Source organism: Aristolochia californica, unplaced genomic scaffold, assembly GCF_029961685.1.
Source record: "Aristolochia californica isolate CCGP_79_NKW_82.1479 unplaced genomic scaffold, dmAriCali1.0.hap1 SCAF_10, whole genome shotgun sequence".
Lineage (NCBI taxonomy): Eukaryota > Viridiplantae > Streptophyta > Magnoliopsida > Piperales > Aristolochiaceae > Aristolochia > Aristolochia californica.
Window position 1 is genome coordinate 31,567,921 of NW_027181771.1, and position 15,104 is coordinate 31,583,024.

Genomic DNA, 15,104 nt, shown 5'->3' on the forward strand with positions numbered 1-15,104 from the left:
GTATTAACAAAATAGAGTAGAAAAGTTGGGATATAATCTAGTGCTAACTCAATCGTGCATAACTCAATCTCTTTAAATAAAAGATTAATGGTGCTTTGCTCCCGTGGTCCAAAAGGAAAAGAGAAAAATAAGAGAGAAATGACTCTTATAAAGGGTTCTATTTATGAGATTAATATAAATCAAGGATGTTTGTGATACACAATTCTAGGGTTTCAACACCCACATTTTTTATTTAAATGAGGGTCGTTGGTCCCTTTTTATCCTTTGACTTTGTCATTGAATGAATTAATTTTTGAATTGCATTTATATGGTTGCATATGTTTCTCCCCCCACTTAACAAAAGATTCTTAACTTTAGGAATCAACACTATGAATAAATTCGGTGAGATTTCCTTCTATTTTTGGTTAGTCTTTAGTACTTATAAACTCCCCAAAAGTACTTATTTTATTCTCACCTTTAATATTCCTCATCTAGTATGACTTCTTTTCCAAATTTTACTCTTAATTTTTATTAAATTTTCTTTTCTAATCGTCATTCTATGGAAGAATCTAATGTAATTCCCCTCCAACTTTTAAATAATTTTTCTTGCTTTCAACATCCAACAAACATCCAAGCATTCAATCAAGTTCTTGAATTTTCTCATACACTATTGCTCTGGCCTAGACAGAATGAAATCATATAGAATATTTGTTAGAAACAAGCTAAGTAATAAAATCATAAACTAGAAGTTGTAGAATATAAACAAGCTAAAAGCTCAAAACTAGCGATTTGAACTCAAAATCTAGTAATGATTTAGGTGGTTCAGGTCCCCTTGGGTCAGGTTCCGTCCACTCCTGGTCCACCTGGGTTAGGTACTTGGCTTTCTGCACTTAATAGACCTGTCTTTTGGGTTGTATTGGCTAGGCGTTTGACATAGTATCAGAGCTGGGTACCACGTTATGTGTTTGAATCCCGGAAGGGGCGACCTAGTTTCCAGATTAGTGTGGGCCGCTAGTGTGAGCTATCGTGGATGTCGACAAGGGGGAACGGTGGGTGTCAGAGTGGTCCTGGGTTAAATACTCTGCTTTCCACACCTAACATACCAGTCTTTTGGGGTGTATTGGCTAGGTGTTTGACATGAAATCAAAGCTGGGCACCATGTTCCGCGTTCGAATCCCGACGAAAATGGTAGGGAACGGGAACGTTGGGTGTCAGAGCTAGATGGTTCTGGTCCACCTGGGTTAGGTACTTGGCTTTCCGTACTTAACAGAATGGATTGTATTGGCTAGGCGTTTGACAATGATAGACTTAGAAAATAACAACTGAAACAACAACAAAAGTTAATTGATGGTTGACAATATAGATTAACAAAAATAGCTGAGATAACCTTCACTATAACAAGCACAAGTTAATAAAGGCTTAGAAACATAAGAAAACAAGCAAAACAATAACTTACAAGTAGAAAACAACAACAAAAGAGAAATAGAGAAAGTGTAAAAAACAATAAATCATAACTACATAAGCCAAAAAAACCATAACAGTATAGGAAAATTCATTTAAAAATTAATAGAAAACAAATCAGCATCAACATACCAGTTTCTCTTTTAGTGAGCAAACTCGTGACACAAAAAGCAAAATTTTGATAGAAATCAAGATTGTAAAAAACAAATGATGTAATTCAAAGACAGCTTGGGTAATCTATTTAAATGTTTGAAGACAAGTGCAAAAATATTTTGTGCTAGAGGAAAGATTTAAAGTGCTAACTTCTATCATGTTTTGGTAAACCTCCAAATAGTCTACCGTCCAGGGAATGACCCACCTCACCCACAAACACATTCCATTTTATATTTTCCTAGATAAACTACCTATTTTAAGAATTCTGACAACCATAATTTCAAAACTACAACGCTAACTTTTAGAATTTTGAAATGCAACCAACTTAACCATTGTTATTACCCTTCCATTGTTAGCTGTTACTGGAATCGGTTTATCTGCAAGCTTTGAGTTTATTTAATTCCCCTTGTAACTGAAATTGAATAAAAACTATTTGCTTTATGAATGCTAGTGTTATTTTTCATCTGGCATACACACTATAACATAACAGTTAAGAAGTAGAATTGAATAATTTCAAACCAATAGAATACTTCACATGGTCAAACTCACTAGCCATTGATAAACTAACTCCACCACAAGCACATAAGATCCAAATCTACAATGATAAGTAATAACTAAGTAAAAATTTTCAATGAGAAAATTAGTCAAAGGAAAAATAATTTTCCAATCTTTTTGTCTCATGTTGTACATGATATTTATATGCAATTCCATGTATCGTGTTTTCTCATTTATCAAACATTAAAACGACTACTTAAATAAATAAAATAATAAAAAACTTACTTCAAAATCTATAAAAATAATAAAATGTGAAATAAAGTATATAATCAATACACTCAAGCCCAAACCAATGTTACTTTCATATATAATAAAATTATTAAAAAATGTTAACAATTATTTAAAAATACAGACTCTCAAACAAAAAATTATTGCGTTACAATTACATATACAATTAATCCTTTCTTATATTATATTTTCCTAAATGATCTGTTTTCTAATTGGTGCAATTCGGTGTATTTGTTTTGAGGCCTGTGCCAATACATTAGCAGCAAATTAATGATCAGAAAAATAATTTTATTGGCACAAAAAGAAATATAAGAATAAATATTTTTCTCCTAAATCTACTCTTATAATTTCCCAATAATGACCTTTTGTCATTTAAAAGCTCTGGATTCCAACCTGGTGATTTTGGGCCCATTAAATGTGGGCCTACCGCCCACCTGAATATATCGTTTTGCCAAGAATTGGATCAATTTAATACCAAAACATCTCTCTTTCAAACGTGTGCACGCACACATGGCTCTCTTTGTATTCCGAGTATAAATGAAATAATAGTTATTTTTATATTGTTCAATTATACGTGTTGCAAAATTTCTTCGCATATTGTGATCGGAATATCGAACTGGCCAAAACCCTCCGAAGCAACTCATAAACACTTGTAGAAAGCCCTAATTTTCGACGCTAGTTCCTTGTTGATGAACGTACGTGAGCTATTTTTCACTTGCTTCGCTTTAGTTTTCGCTGGAATTCGTGATTCTACTTGCGTGATTGACTTTAGTTGCTTTCACTGATTCATTTTATTCCCTTGTTGTTGGTCTTAGCTGTTATTTGCGTGTTTCAAGTGTTTGGTGCTTATTGAGATCATGAGTTCATCATCATAGAGATAGACTTCATTCAAAATTTTGTGAATCTTTTCCTTAACTGTTTACATCAAATTACTTTTTCTACCTTCATGTTAGTGAGGCTGAATTAAATGCCGTTGTGGACAAAATCATGCAGCTTTGCTGTTTTCGACTTACTGATTTGGTGCATAAAATGTAGAGCTGTTTTCTGAGTTTTCTTATGTGGTGCATGAGAATGCAGAAGCGTTGTGGTGAGCTCGGGATATAGGATTTATTGCATGTTTAGTTCGTAGTCGAGTGAATGTTTCACGCTGACAGTAAGCTTCTCAAGATTTTCTGGAGTGCTACTTGTTCTCTACAATTGTGATGATTTTACTCGCTTTCTAGATGCATTTTATTTTGTCTACAGAGTTCAAAGCTGTCAATGTGAGGACTACAATTGAGTTCCTGTTCATTAGGTGCGTTTCTGAATTTTGACTATCTGCTTTGCCTCTTATGTATAAGTTTCACAATTGTGCTTGGGATAGTTTCCATTTCAGGATTTTATATGTCTAAATGATTTGGCACAATTTGTTTTTTTCTTGTGTTTTTTGGTTATTATTGTGTGCTTTTCATGTGCGATTGTTACATATGTTGAGTTAAGCTTACGTTAGTACTTGCTTAATGTTTTAATTTCTTTCATAAGCAACATATTTCATTTATCAGACACTAATTGCATTTATTATTTATGTTCTTGCTTTTGTTTAAAGCCTGTTATGGCTCCCTTACTCTATTTGTTGTTCTTTGTCATTCTATGGCATGTTTCTTTACACTTTGCAGCTTCTCCTGTGTCCTATTCGTCGTTACTACTCTTCTGAAAATTCAATTTGCTGTCATGTGTAGTGGTTCTAAGCACTTTCGATGCTTCCATTTGTCTCTTGCTCTTGTGACTTGGGACTCTTGAAGATTCTGATGCAATGGCTACCAGTAACAAATTTGACTTGCCATCTGGTAGCCCAGAGAGTTCCTCGTATGCCAATGGTCCACGGACCTACTATGCTGTTTCTTCGTTGGACAGATCAGGAAGCTTCCGTGAGGCTACTGAGAACCGAACTCTGTCTTCCCAGCCAAATGTGCTGAGAAGTGGGTCTACCTTATCTCATGGAGATGTAGTGAATTTGATACAGTCTTTACCATTTGACATAAAACAAATGGCTGCTGATCAGAAATTCCCTCGACAAGGCGAGATCAAAAGGATGATAACTTCTGCTCTTGGCATTTCGCAAGACGATGCTTTAATCAGTACGCTTAATGTAAAATCCCTACCTTCTTCTTCACAAGGGGGGATCAGAAGGGTCAAGGCTATTCTCAGTGATGGATCTAACAAGGCCAGGTATTTATTTATTCTCTTCATTGTAGTTTTAATATGATTATGCTCACTGAATTAATTTAGTTATTGATTTTTTTTTTTTTTGGGTATGAGAAGTGGCAGAAAGTAGTATCAACTGCCTCCAGCTGGAATATATTAAATCTTAAAAAATCTCATCATATGTAATGATTGCCCATCTTACCAGCCATTCCTACCAATTCTTTTTTTAATGATATTCATAACAGTTTATTTGTATTTCCTGATGCATTTAAAAAAAAACTATTTTTAGATTATTTTTGTTACCTTAGAATTTGAGGTAGGTGATTGGTTAGATTCTTGAATTGAAGCCCATCATAGGGCATTCCAATTGTGAGACCAGGTAGCAGCATATGCACTACTTGATGTCTTCAGTACTGCTGTAAGCTTCTGTTGAAATTGGATTCTTTCGTCCTGACATATTTGATCTTTGATAGTTCTCGTTCAAAAGTGTTTGGAGAAGCTGCACTGGTTGTGGACAAGGCACGTCAAAGTAGTCTCTTAAGGAAAAGATCTCGATCAGATATCTCATTTAGTGAGCGCCTGAATGTAGTGGGTGAGCGGTCTGTCCCTGGAGGAAGCACACCTAAGATGAGTTCAGAAAGCCATCTGACGGCTGCTGGTTTTGAGGGGGTATCTCAAAAACCAGAAGAGAGGGGGAAGAATGCAGTCCCCAGCAAACGTGTTCGGACATCCACGGTGGACGTACGGGTTCGTGTCTTGATATTCTACATTTAGTTCCTTGTCTTCTCCTTTTTCTTCCCTTAACAATTTAAGTAAATGCGTGTTCTATTTTGAACTCCCGTCAGAGGACTTACTTGCAGTTTATTATTGCTCCAGATGGAAGCTCGGGCTAATGCTCTTGCTAGGCCCATTGCATCTATAGATAAGGACAAGGACATGTTCAGGCTTGCAAATGGCTGCAGTGCTATGCAGTCTGAGGAAAAAGGTTGGGCATTAGCAACAGGCACAGTGGAAGGCTGGGAAAAGTCAAAAATGCGTAAGAAGCGATCTGGGATTAAGTCTGATATTTCTGGTAGCAGTGCTTCAACTAAACCACTTCTTGATGGTGAGCGGGACCTCAAGCGGGGTATCCAACAAAAACTTGAAAATGATGCACGGGCACGTCTGAGTACTTCCCAGGGCTTCAGGTGGTGTCCCATTTCTCTTTAGCTTTTCACATTGTTGTTAACACAAAGACAAAATTCCGTGAGAGTTTCTCTTTGTTCCTTTTATGCATGTATTTAGAACAAGTTATATCCTAAATGAAGAAGCTTTTACTTTGAATTATCGTTTACATGCAAAAATAAATTAGCATTATCTTCTCTAAGTACTTAGTATCTTAGCATGTGCAGGTCTGGACTTGCCAATGGTGGAGCTGGAGTTGGAAAATCTGAAGGAATCTCTCATCAGAGTGGCCTAAGTAACCGTTCTACACCTCGTATCGATCAGGATACTGGGGCTCCCCTGATTGAGCGAAAAGATCGTGGTGGTGGTCCGGATAAAGAAAGGATCAGTCTCAAAGCTGCTAGTAGGTATGTTAGAAGCAGTTGTTAGTTTCTGCAGGTTTTTGCTAAACTTGTCCCTGCTTTTCAATCTCTTTCCAATACACTCTGGGGCTACATAAGAAGTTGACCCAGACCCTTCCCACCCACCTTGTTTTTCAAGCAAATATTTTTTATTTCATAAAAATTGAGTTGTTTATTTTGACTTATGAATACAAAGTGAGGATCGTAAATAAATAATTATTTGGAGAAAAAACGATTTGGAGGTTGGTTTTAGGAAACCTGTCCTTCTTTCCATGTATTCTGAAATCAATCCTACCCCTGTACTGTCCATACTCCGTTTTAACAGTACCTTTTTTCCATTTTTTCTTTCTCATGGATTTTTTTTTGTTCCTGTGTATTTTTACATTTGTTCCACCATCACATGCCCAGGTCAAGTCCACGTGAAGAAAATAGTGCTGCTAGTCCTGGTCCTGTTCTTATGAAAAAAATGAGTGCGTCTGCTCGGGCCCCAAGATCAAGTTCTGGTTCATTGCCCAAGCTATCTCCAAACATTCCCCGTCCAATGGAAACTCCTGAAGAGTTTGAGAACTCACAATCTGTAAACAAACTCCACTCAGTTGGTGGGCTTAATCGAAAGCGTATGGCATCTGTGGGTTCACCATCAACTCCTGTAACCCATTGGGTTGGACAAAGGCCTCAAAAGATTACACGAGTTGCTAGACGAGCAAATTTTGTTCCTCTTGTTGCATCTCATGATGATGCTCCACCTACGGAAACCTCAATACCAAATGGGTCAGGTACAGAAAATGGGTTAGGATTTAGTAGACGTGCGGCTGCTAATTCACCTCAACAGATCAAACTGAAAATTGATCACATTTCTTCAGCTGGCCTATCTGAAAGCGACGAGTCTGGTGCTGCTGAGAATAAGGGAAAAGATAAAGTTAGTAAAAAAATTTCTGATGGAGATGATAAAGCGGGAACATCTGTTCAAAAAGTAGCAACACTGGTGTTACCTTCAGGAAAGAGTAAGATGGTTCTTGATGGAGATCTTGGAGGAGGAATTAGAAGACAAGGGAGGACTGGACGGGGTTTTGTTTCCTTGAGGTCTACATTGACTTGTGGGACAGACAAGCCTGATAATGGAGTTACCTCCAAACAGATGAGAAGTGCAAGGCTCGGTTCTGATAAGAATGAGAGGTGAATTTTCCTTTTCTCATATATGAATTTTATCTTTTGCTTATTATTTTTTCCTCTCCTTGCCGTTTTTTTCTACTTTTTGGAATATCAGCTTATGGCTGCTCGCCTAGGTAATTTTGGCTGCATTGAGAAGAAGAAAATATGGGCAGTGAAGAACAATGGAAAACTTTACCTTGTTTGAAGCCAGAACAATTACTTGCTAGAGTAGGTAATTTAAGGCAAAACAGTGCATAAATTCTCAAACACAAACATGATCGTGCACCCACACTCACACGCACAACTAAGATTTGTCTACGGTCTCAAGGTTGGGAGTTTGCTAGATTTGGTATGAAGGTCTAAACCTCAAAACCAAAACTTTGTTGATTATAAGAAAGTAAGCATCTAAATATGCTTTCTTTTTGTGGATTTTCCTTATCCAGCCTCTCCTGTCTTAAAAAAATGATTTTAGTATTTTGGTCGTGTTGTCATGTTCTCATCTCTGTATAATTTCATGTTCTTGATCTTCCTTTCCATCCTGAATATTTTTCTTTTTTTGGTGCTTTTGAACCAACTATAATATGTTTCCTTGAACTCAGCAAAGCAGGTCGTCCACCGAACAAGAAGTTGGCTGAGCGCAAGGCATATATGTGCCACAGGGGTGGCACTAATAGTGGATCTTCAGATTTTGCTGGTATTTCATTTGTGTTATAGTTATTCATTTTTCTTACATATGGACTCTCCCAACATGTGAAATTTTAATTTCTGTTAGTAGAGAGATGTGTGCACATGTGATTGGATGGTATTTGAGTCATCGGAATTTTGCCTCATTCCTTGCTTTGTACTCCCATGAGAATAGAATTTTCATATTAGTGGATTTTGTAAAAGTTTTTTCCTTGCCTATTGGGTGGAAGTAAGTGTTAGCATGGAAATCATAGGATGGATTTCATTTTGACAGGAGAATCAGATGATGACCATGAAGAGCTTTTGGCTGCTGCAACTGCTGTTTTGAGTACAAGTATTATCTCTTCCTTATAAGCCTAGCTATAGTAGCTTACGTGGAAATTGGTGTCATCAGGTATGGAGTGTCAAACTTTTACATATTTCTGCGCAGGTAATGCATGTTCGAGCTCATTCTGGAAACAAGTCGAGCCAGTCTTTGGTTTTGTCTCTGAAGTGGATGTAGCCTTTTTGAAGCAACAGGTAATTGCTTGACTGTCTTGCTTGTGTTCCTTGAGCTTTTCTTATTGGTAACTGTGCTTCAACATAATTTTGAAGTGGATTCTCCTTGCTGAGGGATCTCTTGGTAATATACATGGTCCAAATGAGGTGGATCCGAGCTTAAAGTTATGACCCTTCATTCATAATAACAATCCTAGTTTGCTCTCTTTGGGATGTCATTCAATTTCTTTGTTTTCTTAAATGACTACTAGCTTGTGAAAAGTTAGATCTATGCATGTAATCCCTTCTTTCCATTGCCATTGTAGAAGAGTAAAGGAGTTCGCATTGTCTAGTGGCCTCATTTATTATCTCATAAGCTGTATTCCATACCTTTACTAACTATTGTCTCAAAGAACTCTAGAGTACTCCTTGTTGCTGTTTTAATACCCATAGAAAGGATTCTCATATTGTGTTTTAGGGTTGTTAAACTTGATCAAGAATTGACTTATCCTTATATCCCACATCAAAAGGTTGGTCATGGTCTGAGAAGTTTCAATCAAAAGTTGGTTTAGATGTCCTTGTGCTGCAGATTTGTGTTTGTGCAAGCTTGTTTTCAACTAGGGTTAATAAGCCTCAAAAACACAACAAGAACCTGATCAAATCTCAAAGCTGGTTTGTTTGTAATGATCATTCAAGTGCAACATGAACAAAGCTCTTATGCTCAAATGGATTTGGAATTTCAACAACAAGCATAATGGTTTATGGAGGAATATGGTGAAATTCTACCTTCAGTTTTTGGGTGCCTGGTGGAGAGAGGGTGGCACTGCTCGCCTCCTATCCCCGATATGGAAATCAATTTTCAAGCTCCTTCCAGTATTCAGAGATGCTACCTTGTTTCACACGGGCAATGGAAGGACCCTTCTGGTCGGATGAATAGTGTGGCCCTTGATCCCTCTCAGAGGACTTCCCGAGGCTGCATAGGGTGGCTAACGACCTCTCTTGCTCTGTGGCTAATTCATAGAGTGATCAGTCGTGGAGTCTCCCGTTCCGCTAGGGATTAAATGATGAGGAATCGTTGGCCTTTTGCTCTCTCCTTACTAGACTCAGCACTACTATTAGTCGGGAGCACTCACTTGATAAGCTGATTTGGAAGCCCAACAATAATGGCCGATTCACTGTTACTTCTGCTTACTCTCATATCAAAAAGCAAGACTATAGTATTCATGAGCACAAGGCGAATCTGGCTTGGAAACTCTCAACGCCAAACAAAATCAATTTTTTCGTGTGGTCGGCCATCAGAGAATAGATTCTTACTTCGGACAACCTTCATAGAAGAGGCTTCACCGCCCCCGATCTTTCTTGTCCCCTTTGTGGTGAGTGCGAAGAGACAATCCAGCATGTCCTCTTACACTGGATTTTCTTGGCAAGTTTGGATGAAGATTTTTCATAAAATTGGGCTCCAAGTGGGGCCACATCAGGATCTCTTTGGCACCTTTGAGATGGTTCAAGGAATTCACCTTCCTCGGCTGGGCAAGTTAATACTTTCGGCCTGTCTTGCGCATGTTTCATGGTGCATTTGGCTCGAGCAGAACAATCGGAGATTCAACTCCAAAGCTAGCACCCCGGACAACACGACTTCTCATGCTGTTGACCTCATCTCGAGTTGGCTTCATACAAGGAGGGATTTTGCCACTCTATCGGGGGTTTCCCTTTGGGAAAAAATGGAATTTGATCGCCCATATGTCTGGCCCCTGTTGAACTCCGAGTATGGCCATCTAGGATCCTCCCCCTTGCGACTGCATTAAGCTGAATTTTGATGGTAGTGCTATTGGATGTCCTGAGCCGGCTGGAGTAGGCGGTGTGTTCAAAGGTCACAATGGAGACCCTATTCTTTCTTATGCTGGTCCGGTGGGCATTGTCAATTCTAATATTGTTGAAGTTAGTGCTCTGTTGTTTGGCCTCCAAATATTCAGGGATCGTCTCCATGGCAAGTTAATCATTGAAGGCGACTTGAAGACTGTTATTAGTTGGTGTTCCAAAGACAGCTCCCTCCCTGGCGCCACTGGCCCATCATTGACAGTATTGCTGACATTGTATCTTCTACTCATTGTAATTGGAATCTCATTCCTAGATCATCGAACTCTTTGGCTGATTAATTGGCAAAATTCGGAACTTCCCAACAATCTCTCATTGTTTGGGAATGCTTCCCTCCTTTGTAAATTACTCTTTTGAGCTTTTGTCTTAATACAAATCTGCATCATTTAAAAAAAAAAGTGCAACATGAATAGTTTTTGTTTTAATTATGATTAATTGGATATTTGAGACTTTATTTTATATATTCTATTTTTAATTGAGTCATGCAGTTTGGTGTCCAGCTAATCAAGTCATTCATTTAACAGTTTCATGTGGGGAGCCCTCAATTATTTTGATTTTGATGTTGATGTTGAGGAAAGGCCTCCAAATCTTAGGTCCCCAATGTCGATGGTTCATAATGCAAGGACCTGCTTGGCGAATCTTATGTGATGTATAAACCTGTATGATATATGATGGGTCAATTGGTTAAATCCACAGACACCAAGTTGAAGGGGAGGATCATGCCTATAAAAGTATTAATAAAAGAGTTACTTTGGTAGCTTGGGCCTTTGGTTCAATGGTCACAGTGGGGTTGGGGGGTTCAAGTGTTAGGTCTTGAGTTCTATTGTCACCAGGGGTAATGGCTGTGTGTAAATGACATTCAGAAAAAAAAAAAATACAAAGAGTTTGTAAAGATACTAAATGCATATTCCATTCCTGTGTGTGAAAAATTTGTTTTATTTGATTTCATGAACATCCATTCCAAACTAAAAAGGATACAAATGTTACTTTGTATTTATTTTTATTTCAATTTTGTTTCCATGTTTTGCTCTGGGATTACCTTTGTTTGTTAAATCTGATCCTTTGCTTTGTTCTTAGGGAGATGTGGGATCTAGTATGGTGCCAGCTATTCAAACACGCATCAATAAAGAAGCCTGTGAGAGTGCCACAAACGAAATTGGGCTGGAAGACTCTGCGAGGAACATTGGGGCTAATGACATGATTCCACTTACCATGAGACTGTTAGCAGCTACAATTGATATTGATGAACTTGAAGAATTATGCTGCAGTAATCATCAGCATGACAATCAATATAAGCTAGATGAGGGATTGAGTACAAAACACAATACAACATTAGAAAACTCTCGAACTGTTGGCAGCACTGCTTCTAATGGTTATAGATTAAATGCAAGTAGAAGATACTGTGATGAGCTGGTACTGGATGACCTGTCACAGGTGGATCTCATCTCAGATGCACATGTTGGAGTGAGCCCACACTATGGGTCAAAAGAGAATGGACCGGGGGCTTACTTCAGGGTTGACGATGATGTTCATTATGCTAATATGACATTGGATGAAAAAATTCTTCTGGAGCTTCAGAGCATTGGGATTTTTCCAGAATTGTTGGTAGGTATTTTCAAGAAATTGAAAAATAAAATATAAAAGCTTTCTTAAGTTTGTTTGTTATTTTTTCAGTTCCTAAAGGATCTCTTTGTTCTTTTTTGTGTACTTGTGGCCTCGGCATTGTATGTCTTGGTACAAAGCTCTGAACGTGACATTGTCTTATCTGTTAAAATTTCCCTTGGCTTCTAACATATGGTGGTGCGCTTTTTTTTCTTGTTGTTTGAGAGGTGACGTTAGTGAGTCTGTTCCTTGTCTGTTCTAAATTCTTTTTGCTGGATGCTATTATCTACTTCTGTTCATTTAATTTGTCTGCCTCATTTCAGCCCAATCTTGCACCAGGAGAAGGCGATGGAATTGGTGAAACAATCAGTAAATTGGAGGGCGAGCTCAATGAACAGGTATTTTTCTAATGAGATTTGCAGTGTCTTTTTCATCAGCTGCTCTCCAATTATTCTGTTACTCCACCAATTACTTTCCTTTTTATTTGTGTGAGTCACTCTCTCACTCATCAGGCTTCTACATTTGATCCCTTTAACCATGTTTTATGACATGTTTCTTATGCATGCTCATAGTTATGTTGAGTCTGGTTCACTGACTTTTTTTAGAGTTACTCATATCTGCAGTTTGTAAGTTTGAAACAGAGGCTTGTGAAATTTTTGGAAACATATGGGTTATGGGCCCCCATATGACAAATCTGGAGACTTTCATAAAAAAATTAAAATATGAATAAAAATAACATAGTTAATCCTATCTGAAACATATAAAGTTTCTTGTGGCCTTATGATGTAGGATGTGAACCTTACTTGTAGTCTTCATCTGAGTACTGTATGACTTGCATATGCCTATTCATATGTTTCACCATCACAGCTTAATATGTTGTTTTCATGGTGTGTCTTTTAGGTTCTAATCCATGTCTATGTTGACTTTCCATGCATTTAATGTTATTTTCTTTTTTTCACTTGTGGCAAATCCAAGAATTGGGAATGTGTGCCAGCTTATCCTTCAGAATCTAAGAATTCATTTTCTCTTCTGCAATTTTTTGTGAGTAATACAGCAGTTCGAAACTCAAGACTAGTAGATATTGTATTAGTTTGACATAGCCAAGTAAATGTGCCTGAGGAATCAAAGAATTTACTTGATTTTACTGTGTCAAGTGGAAGTTCTTCATAGTCTTATTACCAAGAGAGCATTATACTGATCCCTCGAGGCTAAAACCATTTCTTGTTGATTTAAATAGGTGAGAAAAAGAAAAAATGCATTACTGAAACTTGAGAAGGCTGTCATGGAGGCAAAGGAGACCCAAGAAAGGTAATGTGTGTTTTGAAATTTTTTGTGCATGACTGATTTTATGTGTTTGAACTGTTGCTTTCATTACAGATCTAACTGTTGACGATTTTCTTTCTATTTAGGAAATTTGAGCAAATTGCTATGGACAAACTTATTGGAATGGCTTACGACAAGTACATGGTGAGACTCACATGCTGATTCCCTGAAGCTCTCCCTTTTTAATTTGTTATGAAAAGATCTTTTATTTGGGTAGGTAATGAATCTTTTGCCTTTATAGGCTTATTGTAGCCCAAGTGCATCTGGTGGGAAAAGTTCCAGCAACAAAATGGCAAAGCGTGCTGCCTTATCTTTTGTCAAGAGAGTTCTGTCAAGATGCCACAAATATGAGAATACTGGCCGAAGCTGCTTTAGTGAACCTTCTTTTAAAGGTTTACTCTCAGCTTCTCAGCGAAAAACTGAAAAAATAGATGTTGTGGGAGAGGTTCATCCTGCTATTTCATCTATCGAAAATGCTGCTTGTCCTTCTGAAAAAGGGGATTCTTCAGGTACTGTTCTTAACTCTTGGAGAAATTCAAAGATCAGTTGGCTAGGTTTGAAGTGCTTTTTATTAATAGCCATTCCTTATCATCTCTCATCCATTTTGTTCAGGTCACATTGCAGGTTTGAATTTGCAATATTGTCAGAAAATGGATGATCATAATAAGTATAGTTCAGCTGCCGTTCAGTCACGCAGTCATGTACCTGAGGAAACTTGCATGAAAGATGATATTTCTACAAATAGACTAAAAAGGAGAGAGTTGTTGCTTGATGATGTTGGAGCCAATATTTCCCTGCGAGGCCCTTTAGGTCTTGCAGGCACTCTTTTGAGTGGTGTGAAAGGGAAGAGGAGTGAGAGAGAGAGAGATGGAAAAGGGCACGCCAGAGAGGTCCTGGCTAAAAATGGGGCTACTCCTAAAGTTGGACGGCCAGCTTTGGGCAATGCAAAGGGTGAAAGGAAGACAAAATCAAAGCCTAAGCAGCGGACAACCCAGTTATCTGCTTCAGTGAATGGTCTGCTTGGCCAGGCTTTAGGACCACCTAAAGCATCTTCCTCACAAGAGTCCAGACCATCTGAGATGGCTGGTAATGGAAATAGGAAGGAGGGAGATGAATCTGGAAAGCATTCCACCCTAAATAAATCCAAGGCCGTTGATTTATCCCACTTGCAATTGCCTGAGATGGATGTGCTGGCTGTTTCTGATGACCTAGGCGATCAGGAGCAGGATCTTGGTTCATGGTTGAACATCGAAGATGATGGGTCGGTGGATAATGACTTCATGGGTCTTGGAATCCCAATGGATGACCTCTCTGACTTGAACATGATGGCTTAAAGAGGGGAGCTCTTGTAAATATCTGTGAAATATTGAAGATAAAAGGAGTACAGACCACTCGGATATATAAAGTAGGTTCTATACATTCTTTTAGGCTGTCTAGAGAAGTCTATTCGGGAGCGAATTCTTTTTGGTTTCATCGGTATTTGCTCTCCACTTGTACCAAAAGGGTGACTTTCCGACCGTGAAGAGTAACCCTGTTTCAGTTACAAAGTACACTTGAGCTGTATTATTCATTGCCAGCAAATGTCGGCCTGAGTGCAAATTTTGCAATCAGAGCAATCTCAATTGTAAATAAACATTTCATCTATCAATTAATTTGGGCTGTTATTTGTTGTATCTATTTGCTGCATTTCTATCCACAAAAGACGTTTAGCAGCCTGTTGTGATGTCTGGAATAGTTCGTCTTATAGGATAGTTGGCCGTTATTTAGTTATTTTATATCTTTCCTGTTAGGGAATAGTCTCGGATCTTATTATTTGAATTTTTTTTTCAACTAATCATTTTAGGACAGGCCACCCAATTTTACATG

The 15,104-nt window shown here is 38.0% G+C and overlaps 1 protein-coding gene across 5 annotated transcripts; it reads left to right on the forward strand.

Annotated features, from left to right (window-relative positions):
- The first annotated feature begins 2,988 nt into the window (after nt 1-2,988).
- On the forward strand, nt 2,989-14,893 carry LOC137942450 (uncharacterized). Of its 5 annotated transcripts, XM_068788096.1 has the most exons (16): nt 3,583-3,670; nt 4,095-4,584; nt 5,034-5,307; nt 5,437-5,747; nt 5,952-6,131; nt 6,534-6,901; nt 6,989-7,301; nt 7,877-7,971; nt 8,236-8,295; nt 8,392-8,480; nt 11,391-11,918; nt 12,239-12,313; nt 13,153-13,223; nt 13,325-13,382; nt 13,480-13,747; nt 13,851-14,893. In XM_068788096.1, the coding sequence occupies exons 2-16, from the start codon at nt 4,169-4,171 to the stop codon at nt 14,570-14,572; spliced, it is 3,828 nt and encodes a 1,275-aa protein (XP_068644197.1). In that variant the 5' UTR covers nt 3,583-3,670; nt 4,095-4,168; the 3' UTR covers nt 14,573-14,893. The 5 variants fall into 5 exon arrangements, with proteins under 5 accessions (XP_068644194.1, XP_068644197.1, XP_068644193.1 ...); XM_068788093.1 differs by lacking the exon at nt 3,583-3,670 and adding an exon at nt 2,989-3,071 and having other exon boundaries at nt 6,534-7,301; XM_068788092.1 differs by having other exon boundaries at nt 6,534-7,301.
- The last annotated feature ends 211 nt before the right edge of the window (nt 14,894-15,104 follow it).

What these genes read in the sequence shown, in the direction of transcription:
- LOC137942450 (XM_068788093.1), top strand. Translation starts at nt 4,169, where the DNA reads ATGGCTACCAGTAACAAATTTGACTTGCCATCTGGTAGCCCAGAGAGT. An exon ending in AGTCTCAAAGCTGCTAGTAG is followed by an intron (nt 6,132 to 6,533) that starts GTATGTTAGAAG and finishes TCACATGCCCAG; the next exon opens with GTCAAGTCCACGTGAAGAAA. An exon ending in GCAAAGGAGACCCAAGAAAG is followed by an intron (nt 13,224 to 13,324) that starts GTAATGTGTGTT and finishes CTTTCTATTTAG; the next exon opens with GAAATTTGAGCAAATTGCTA.